General features: G+C 57.4%; 1 protein-coding gene across 2 annotated transcripts; it reads left to right on the top strand.

Annotated features, from left to right (window-relative positions):
• Positions 1-1843: 1843 nt before the first annotated feature.
• Positions 1844-9161, top strand: HLX (H2.0 like homeobox). 2 transcript variants are annotated; one of them, XM_021552601.3, is made up of 4 exons: positions 1858-2814; positions 3388-3567; positions 4039-4223; positions 5031-9161. In XM_021552601.3, exons 1-4 carry the CDS (start codon positions 2253-2255, stop codon positions 5370-5372), a joined length of 1269 nt encoding a protein of 422 aa, XP_021408276.1. In that variant the 5' UTR covers positions 1858-2252; the 3' UTR covers positions 5373-9161. The 2 variants fall into 2 exon arrangements, with proteins under 2 accessions (XP_085432209.1, XP_021408276.1); XM_085576083.1 differs by lacking the exon at positions 3388-3567 and having other exon boundaries at positions 1844-2814.
• Positions 9162-9858: the final 697 nt, after the last annotated feature.

The raw sequence follows: 9858 nt of genomic DNA on the forward strand, positions 1-9858 counted from the left end.
CCGCACTTCCCGGTTCTCTCGCCCTCCCGAGGCCCAGTCCGAGGGTGAAGGGTTTTAGTGTGAAGCGTTCAGCATTTCCTTTTGAGTTATTTTAGTCCCCGCGGCATGACAGCGGGTCCCGGCCACCGGCGGCACCGAGGCACCGGCGGCCCCGAGGCAGCGGCGGCCCCGAGGCAGCGGAGCCGCGGCCGTGCTCGGGTCGGGTCTGCCCGGCGAGCCCGCAAACGCTCCCGTCCCTCCCGTGCTGCTCATCCACGGGCCCCGCACGGCAGCGAGGTGAGAGGAGTTTTGAAATCAGCTCCTAAAAGAAAAAAAAAAAAAAAAAAAAAAAGACGGAAAACCACTGCGTTTGGTTTTAATGGTTTTTTTCCCTTGCCTTGACTGCCTGGTGAGCAGCCATGGGCTGGTCCAAGGCTCCGGGGTAGCAGTGGTAATTGCAGCAATAATTTAACGAGGCGGTTTGCGGCCGGGATGCAGTGCCCAAGGCACACTTCGTTGTCCGTCCCTCGGGCGGGCTGGCGGGGTGGCTCTGCCCGGCGGTGGGAACACGAGCGGAACCGGAGTCGTTCGATTCGGTTTGAGGATGTTGGTGGGTCAGCTGCCGTGAGGGAGAACTGGGGAGAGATGCAAGGAAAAGGGGTTTTCCGATGTCGAGGCAGGAAAAGTTGAGACATAATCAACCTTTTTTTTTCGCTGCCTTCGAGTTTCGGACATATCTTGGCAAGCCAGCCCGTCTTCATTTTTCGGTTTTGCCCCATTAATAAGAACAAAACCAATCCAGAGAGGTGCCTGGCTTTTCCCGGGGAGCCAGCCTCACCCTCACCCTTTATAGAACACGGTTATGGCTAAGGAACGTGTTCACTCTCGCTCGCAGGTGGTTTCAATATTCCCACAGAAGCTACATCTTCATACCTGGCGAAAGAAAAATAGTTTGCCTTTCTGGCGGTTCCCTCAAAACTGTCAGAATTTGGGAAACGCTTTGGAAAAAATAATATGATATTTCTGTAAAAAAATCAAAGTAAACTTGCAGTCGTCCGACACGGCAGGCTGCTCAAAACGACAGTGTCTAGTTGTACGAAAACTAAAAATAAAGAAATAGTTGATTTTCAGAGTCAGGTCAGGACAAACGTGATGTTAGAGCAGAGGAAAAAAATGAGCCAAAGATGCTTTCATAAATTTGTCCCTAAATCATTGCAGTGAATATAGCATATGATTCTGGTGTACTGGAAAAAATGGGGATAGTTCTTTTGTCAAAGGTTTGGAAATTATAAAGCAGTTTTTACAGTGTAATTAGTGTGCAAGCCACCGGGATGGAGAACCTGACAAAAATCTACCGTAAGATTACACTGTCGTCAAAATAATACCAGGTCATTAATCGCTGCTAATGCAGGATCCAACGTGTCCTGGGCCCAGAATATCTGGGAGCTCTCATAAATACATATATTGCGTGCATCGGCACGGACTCCTTCTCTTCCAGACTATCCCAACTTCATTTATCCGGAAAGGAAACATATTTCCTTGAGAATCGTTTCCAAGAGGACAGACCTGCTTCCAATAGCCAAAAATTTCCCCGCGCGTTTCTTTCAAACTTTTTGGAAATCGCGGCGGCAGCAAGCGGGGACACCTTGGCTGTATTTTTTTTTTTTTTTTTTTTTTTTTAAGTGAAGCGGTATGGGGGAAAGTGGTTGCTCAAAGTCGAGAGCGCAATTGAAGGGGGTATAGGTGTGTGTTGGGGTGTCCTTTTTGGGGCAAACCGCTCGCAATCGCGGGTCCGGGGCCACGCAGCTGGCGCTGTGGGCGCGGCGGCCGAGCCCGGCCCCGGCCCTGCGTGGGCGTGTCGGCGGGCGGTGCTGCCCGGCCCCGCGGACCGCGGATTGGGCGTGGGGAGGGAGCGAGGGCTGCGCGCTGCCAGAGAAAGTTTTGGGGAGGGGTGGATGTTTTTTTCTTCCCCCAGTGCGAGGAAAGGGGGTTTGGTTTGGGTTTGTTTTGTTTGCGCCGCTCCGCTCCTCGCCCGCTCGCTTTCTTCGTCTGGCCGTGGGTTCTGGGGACTTTTTAATTTTCGGGGTTAATTTTTTCTTTTTCTTTTCGTCATTTTTTTGGTGGTTGGCTCTCCATCCCTGCCCCTCCGGGAAGTGCTCCACCAGCCGCCTCTCGCCCCGCCATCCCTCCCCATGCGCCCGGGGCCGCGGGCAGCTCCGCGGCGCGCACCCGGGAGCTGAGCTGCGGAGCGGCGCGTCTCCTCCTCGGGCAGGATGTACACGGCCGGGCTGGCTCCTTTCTACGCCTCCAACTTCAGCTTGTGGTCAGCGGCGTATTGCTCTGCTTCGGGGCCGGCGGCCGGCGGCTGCTTCCCGCTGGACGCCGCGGCGGCGAAGAAGCCGTCCTTCTGCATCGCCGACATCCTGCACGCCGGCGGCGAGGCGGCGGCAGGAGCCGCCGACAGCCTGCCCGGAGGGCCCGGCTCCGGGATGCCGGCCGCGCTGGGAGCCGTGCACCACGGCGGCCCCTTCCACGCCACGGCCTCTCCGCTCCGGCCCACGCCCGTCGTGGCCCCCGACGCCCCCGCCGCCTTCCCGCCGCGCCTCTCGCCGCTCTCCGCCGCCTACCACTCCCACCACCACCGCCCCCCGCAGCACCGGTCCCCCGCGGCGGCGGCGGCGGGCGGCGGAGGCGCCCCGGCCCCCGCCCGGCTGCCCGGCGGCCACACGCACGGCTCGGCGCCGGCGCCCGCCAGCAAGGACCTGAAATTCGGCATCGACCGCATTTTATCGGCGGAGTTTGACCCCAAAGTCAAGGAAGGCAACACGCTGAGAGGTAGAGAAATTGGCTTGTCCGCTTTCCCTGCTAACGCTGTCGGTGCTCTTTACTTGTACTGTGATTAGCGACTACACCCGCGGTTCGAAAACTTTTCGATCTAGGCGAGAAAATAATTACTTGAAAAAAAAGTAGAGTTATAAATCAGAATTTCTAACAGCTCTCACTGAGCCTCCCCCCCTCCCCTCCCCGGCCTCCGCACGGCAGAGCCGGGGGCGCAGGGCTTGCGCCCCTGGGAAAATAGCAATACGTGAAAATAGCGAGCGGAGCGCTCCGCACTTCTCCCGGAGCGGCCGGGGATTTCTGCTCCCAAGGCACTGCCCGTGTTAAAGGCTTTCGCGGCAATCCATCTCCCCTCGCAGCCTGTAAACATCCTGAGCAAGGGAGTAAATATGTCGGAGGATGTCTCACTGCCGGGGCATGGCTGCCTCTCCCGAGGAGAGCCCCTGGGGGCGGGAGACGGCTGCTTGGTGGCCCCCCGAGACGCTCCGACCGGGCACCCGCTCCGAATCATGCCGGGCTGTCGGTCTCGACCGCGGTATAACAGAGCTCTCCTTGTTCCTGTGCTCGCAGATCTGACCTCCTTATTAACTACGAGCCGCCAAACTGGGGTTCATCTCCCCAACTTGCAGCCTTCCGCCGGCCAGTTCTTCGCGTCTCTAGACCCCATTAACGAGGCCTCTGCTATCCTGGGTCCCTTAAACACAAACCCAAGGAGCTCAGTGCAGCACCAGTTTCAAGACACTTTTCCAGGTACATCTCGTCCCTCCTCGACCCTCCCGTGCCGCAGGGCCCTCTGTCCTGGAGCAGGCCCCTTCCTCCCGGAGGGACATGCCAGGCAATTTTGCAAGGCCGGGGTGTACGTAGCGATGTTCAGATTTTGGGCAAAAGCCGGGCTGCGTGGGGGGGGAGGAAGAGCTGCCTAGGGCCTGATCTAGAGGATCATCCCATCGAGTACAGGAGTAATAACCTGGGCTGAGAGAGAAAAAGCGGGGAGGTGGGAGAGTAAGAAATTCGGGTTCCACACAGTTCCACCCGCTCCCGAAGCAGCACAAGCTGACAGGACACGTACCCATCGGGCAGGCAGGGACACGCTGGCCCGGGATCTCCCTGCATATCGCACTCCAACTCTTATTCAGATCGATTTAAGGCTCCCTTTCAGCCTGCGATATTAATAACGCCATCTCCCCCTCTCTTCCCCTGCTTTTCTCTTCCCGTCCCCAGGTCCGTATGCAGTTCTAACCAAGGACACGCTGCCCCAGACGTACAAGAGGAAACGCTCCTGGTCCAGGGCTGTTTTTTCCAACCTGCAGAGGAAAGGTTTAGAAAAACGGTTCGAAATCCAGAAGTATGTCACCAAACCGGACAGGAAGCAACTGGCGGCGATGCTGGGGCTGACAGATGCTCAAGTAAGAATGGCTTCGGTTTTATTTCAAACCTTACTTCCAGTTTAGATGAATACCAGAGGACAGTGAGGTGTCAAAGTGATTTCCCTTCTTTTATAATGAGTGAGGCTGTCTGAGGTGCTGCACCTCACCCCGAGCATCTCTTGCGCCCAGGTTCTGCGGCGTACCGCGGCCCGGCGCGGAGTTTTCACCTTTGTTTTGGCCACCGAGGAGCAGGCCGGGCGGAGAGATGAGCGGGGCCAGGGCAGGCCATCAGTGTGCGCTTTACTGGAGTGCAATTTGCTGTAGGAGGCAGTTTAGGGCAAAGGAAGTAGAAGCGAAAACACTGTTCTTAATATCCCTTTTTTTGTTGTTTTGTTTTAATTTTTTTTTTGTTCTAAATCTTTCCTTGCGTTGTGAAATCCTTCGTTCTGAGGAAGTGAAAACACTTCTTCAAACGGAAGCATTAAACGCCACTCTGTAATGATTCCATTATTGAGGGCCCGCAGCGCACAGAATTGTATAACGCTGTGGTTTCTTGAGCAAGATTTGGTTTCCTGGAAGAAGAAGTAGAAGGAGAGAGGAAAAAAACCCATCTAAACAAACAAACACACACGGGGTGGGGTATGTGCGGTATTTAAATACACAAACTAGAAGGAGGAAAAAAACAAAAAAAAGCCCTTCAGTGGAGTAAGGATGTGGGCAGCGGGAGGGGCGGACGGCGCCTCCTCATCTCCCCGCGCTGCCGGGCGCGGTGGAAGGGGTCGGGGCCGGGCGCGGTGCGGGGCGCGGTGGGGCCGTGCCGCCCGTCTAAGGGCGGCGCGGCCGCAGGTGAAGGTGTGGTTCCAGAACCGGAGGATGAAGTGGCGGCACTCCAAGGAAGCGCAGGCCCAGAAGGACAAGGAGCCGCCGCCGGAACCGGAGCCGGCGGCCCAGCGAGCCGGAGCACCGCCCGCCGCCCCCGGGGAGCCCGAGCGCAGCCCCAGCCGCTCCGACGGCGACAGCGACAGCAGCGACGCTGAGTCCCTCGACATGGCCCCCAGCGACACGGAACGGACTGAGGGCGCCGAGCGGAGCGTGCCCGCCGCCGGGCTGGGCAAGTCCTGCGGCAGCACCGGCCTGCCCTCCCCGCCGCCCGCCGCCGCCAGCCCCGAGCCGCGGAGCGGTCTATAGTCGGGGCGGCCCGGGACCTGTGCGCTAATTTATCTCCTTCCCCCGCCCCGGGAGCGCGGCAAGGCCGGCCCAGCACCGGCCCCGGTCCCGGCCCCGGCCCGCTCCTGCCTGTGGCCAGCGCCCGGCCCGGCTCGGGGCGAGGGGCCGAGGACGCAGGAGGAGCGGGGAGCCTCAGCCCCGGGGCGGCAGAGAGTGAGGCGGCCGCCTTTCCCTCAGAGCTGCTCACTGGAGACCGGGGGATTTTCCTTATTTTTTTTTCCTTTTTTTTTTTTTTTTTTTTTTAATTTTAATTCTCCGTTTCCCGCCCCTCGTTCTCTCCAAGGAAAATCCGAGCGAGGTACTGCGAGAACGCTCTCCGAAATCCCCACCTTTCCCCGCCCCACGCCCCCAACCAATTTACAATGTGAAGTATTTTGCCAACGTCCTCATTGGTTGCAACTTGTTGCTTCGAATAATCCGGCCAAGAAATACTGCACTGACAAAATATATAAATATATATATATATATATATAAAACTCCTGTAAATAAAATGTTTGCTATGGTTTGTAGCCACGTCAGTCTTTTGACCAGGGGCGAGGGCTGGCGTGGCTGCCCCAGCTTCCTCCACCCTGCTCGAAGGCAGCAGCTGCCTCTCCTCGCCTCGAAGCCTCCCCAGGCAGCTTTCTCTTTTTTTTTTTTCCCCTTTTTTTTTTCTAACGAAGGCAGTGACAAGGACTGGATATGATGACGCCAAGTCGTGCCCCCGATGAGAAAGTTACCAGTGGCATTCGTATCCCCGCATGTGCCTGTGCCGTGTGCGGTGGATTTTGATGCCCGGCTGGGCTCGGCTGTCCGACCGCCGCTGCCAGGAGCCGGCGGGGCAGTTTTGGGGCGCAGGGGGAGCACGGCGTGTTTGATGTGCTCCGCTCGGCTTGGCGTGGCTTTGCCGCGCTCCGCGGTCGCTCCGCGTCGCCGCGCACTTCTCCGCAAGCCCCGTGACGTCACAGCGCGGCGGTGACGTCACACAGGCGCTGAGCGCGGCGAAGCGGCGGACGGGGACACGGCGGTAGGGTGGGCACCGGGGCGGGGGGACACGCGGCGGATTCTCCCCCATCCCCGTGGGTGCGGCCCGGCGGCTCCACCGGGACTCCCCGGGGATCCAGGCCGGGATCCCACGGCTCCGCTCGGATTCACAGTTAGCTTCGCCCTCGGCAAAATAGAAAGCGCCGCGCTGCTCCGTGCTCCGTTCCTCCTGGGCCACGAGGGAGGACGGGGCCGCTTCCGAGGCAGCCCGCTTCTCCCTCCTGCCTTGCCAAGCAGCTCGGATTAGAGCGAAAGCCGCGGCGGTGAGCAGCCCCCCTGCTTCCCTCTGGGCAGAGCTTTTTGCCTCGGCACAGAAATCCGCGGGGGCCGGGATGCTGCTCACGGAGGCAGAGGAAGGGGCAGGAGAGGCCGAGCCGCCCTCCCTCTGTCCCACAGGCTCGGCCGATGGGCACTGAACTGGGACTTCGCTAGAAAGAAAGGGGAGAGCGGAATAAAGCAATAGTCCAGAGAAATGCCAATGTCCTCCAGCGATGTGGAGGCGGGTGCACGTCTGGCCTTCTCCCGTTGCATCTCTGAAGGCTCAGGCGACACATCCTTCGAGGCCGGGGGGGTTTTCCGGGGAGAACACTCTCCTGGGGGCCACCCTTGTTAGCGAGAGCAAAGCCCAGAGGAAAGGGAATTAAACACCCACAGAACGCCCCCACCAGAAGTCCTGGGAGAAGGAGCTGGGGCGTACAGCAGGCCAAGAGACGTCTTGCGGGACGAAGAAGGGACGGGTAAATCGGTAAAAAACGTGTAACCGGGAGGGCAGGGGCTCCGTCAGAGCCAGCACAGGCAGGGTGACCTCCAAGGAGGGCGCACACAAAATTCTGATGCGTTCCTGGATGCCCGCGGCGCCCGCACGGGGCAGCGCTCCCGGGGTGCCGTCCCTGACCGACCCCTCTCGGGACAGAGAAGTGGGACGGGGGAAGAAATTATCTGAAAGGGCCTTGTAAATTAATGTTCTGCCTTTAAGACCTTGCCAAGGAGGAAACGAGGGGGTGTCGCGGCTTATCGGGGCACGGCGTGGGCCTCGCAGTTCGCGTTCAGCCCCCGAAAGCGGCTGCGCCCATCAGCGCGGGATTTGCCATGATGTTGGAACTCCCCTAAATGCCAGGGAAGATGCGGGACAGATGCCCAGCGACACACGACTGTTTCTCCTCCGATAAATTACCGTGGTGCGGCTCACGGAACCGCAGGAATTTGTTTGCCTCTTGAGTTTGCTTCCTGAAGACTAGACCATGCAGGAGAGAGGATTTTGGAGTCGCTCTTGTCAGATGAGAAAGGAAAAGCGTGTCGGGAAAGAGTTTCTCTTCCCTTGGGTTAAAGAAATCTGCATCTCCTCCAGCGCAGGGCTGGCTGCGCGGGGCCAGGCTCTCTCCACCTCGGCCTCCCCAAATAACGGGATCAGTGCCCGCCTGGATTTCTTGGGGTCGGGGAGAGAGCGAGGCAATGCCTTTATAGAATATTTTAAGATAACACTGGAAAAAAAAAAGGGAGGGGGTGGGAAATAATGCTTTTGGGACTCGAGGTTTGGGTAAAGATACTCAGGTCGGAATGGAAGAGATGAGAAAAAATTCCTTCTTCCTGCACCCGCTTTTTGTGCTGTTCGGGCCGAGGGGCCAAGTGGTGGAGCGGGAGAAGGGTTTTCTTCCTCTCCGCCAGTTACAGGGAAAATTAATTAGATCTCTCTCCAGTTTGCTCCTCTGTGCATGTGCAGGTACAGCAAAGCCACGAAAACGAGTTTGAGGAAAGATGTGCCCGTGGAGGGATTTCTCTCCCTCTCTGCAGTGAAGGGAATTTCCCCCATCCCGCGAGGCTGCAGTTACTGCTTGATTTCTGCGGGATAAAATCGGGACAATGTCGTGACCGCAGGCAGCTCCCACGCCGTTGGCTGGCGAAGGCGACATGTCCGTAGTGCAATGCAACACCGCCGCTCCCAGAACAGGTCAAAGAAAGCTTAGGGGAACCTCTATTTGTTTGGTTGTTATGGCCTGATAACTCGAAAGGCTTTTGATGCTGGTTGTGTCTGAACGAGACACGCCCGAGCTCACTGCTTTACTGCCGACCCAAAAAATCCCGACGGTGTTTCAATCGGCTTTCCAGGCGGTCTCTTCACCTCCCCCAAATCCGCTGTGGCTCTTTCCAGGTGTGTGCCGGGCACCGCAAGCCCCTCGGGCTGCGGGCCGGGTGACAGCGGGGTGTGCGGCGGGGCCGGCAGGAGCTGCCCCGGCGCTGCCCCGGTCCCCGCGGTCCCGGCCAGGGCAGGATCTCCGCACAAACTCTCTTCGTTGCTTCTCTTTCCCACCCGGACTCCCCACAGAGATTTTTAGCGCTGATTTCAAATCAGAGACCAAGAAGCGGGAGCGATACACGCTGCCGCGCGGAGGACAGAGGTTTTCCTGCCTCCTCCTGCCTGGCATGTATGGGAAATCGGATTAATACAGAAGCGGGAGGCCTCGCCGTGCCGCCCCAATATCCCAGCCCTGTCTGGGGGCATCCACACTGGCAGAGATGCGCAGCGGGCTATTAAAGCCAGGTCCGGCCGGCCTTCTTCCCGGGGAGCAGTTTACCAATAACCCCTCCTTTCCCGGGTGCTGTGTTAGGAAGCCCAATGAGATACTTTTCTTTTTTTGCCCGATTTCTTACCAGAGACCTTTCATCTCCAGACATCCGAATCAACCTCAGAAATAATAGCCACATTAGAAGAAAAAAAAAAAAACCAAACCAAAACCAACAAAACAAACCAAAAAACAAACAAACAAAAAAAAACCACAGCAAATCAGAAGCAATATTTTAATTAAGAAATACAGGGTGCAAAAGGGCCGGGTGAGGAACTGGCATCGGGGTCCGCCGCGGTCCCCCCGCCTCGGTGCTGTTCCCCCCAGAGCCCCGTGGGCGCGGAGCCGGCGGCGGCGAAACCTGAGTTCGCCTCCCTCGTTAGCAGAGCGAGACCGGCCCCGCTCCTTAGGAAAATATTTTTATTTTATTTTAATGTCGGGCTTAAGCTGATGTCTTAAAAAATAATTGTTTTCAGACCCCAGTTCGCTCGGCATCGCCGTTTCACACTCGCAGGCACACACAGCTTTCCCTGCAGTTCATGCCTCGGGACTGACTGGCGTCGGCAAGACAAACTGCAATCTCCAAAATGTCAACTTTTGCCACAATCTCGACTAAAAAAACCACCCCCTTCTTATTGCTGTTGAGCGCTCATCAGAAATAATGGCTGTTTACACAAAACCTTTATTCACTTTCTTAAATAAACACCAGTGAATTCAAATAAAGCAAAGCCTCAGCTATAATTCAAGCACAACGTTTGCTGTGTGTATTCTCGTCTGCGGACCTGGAGAGACTCCTCGGAGAGAAATATGAGGTCTCTTTTCATAGTCCACCTCCATTAGCTAAATATGCTAGCTCACCTCGG

The sequence above is a fragment of the Lonchura striata genome, chromosome 3, assembly GCF_050655825.1.
Source record: "Lonchura striata isolate lonStrDom1 chromosome 3, ASM5065582v1, whole genome shotgun sequence".
Taxonomy (NCBI): domain Eukaryota; kingdom Metazoa; phylum Chordata; class Aves; order Passeriformes; family Estrildidae; genus Lonchura; species Lonchura striata.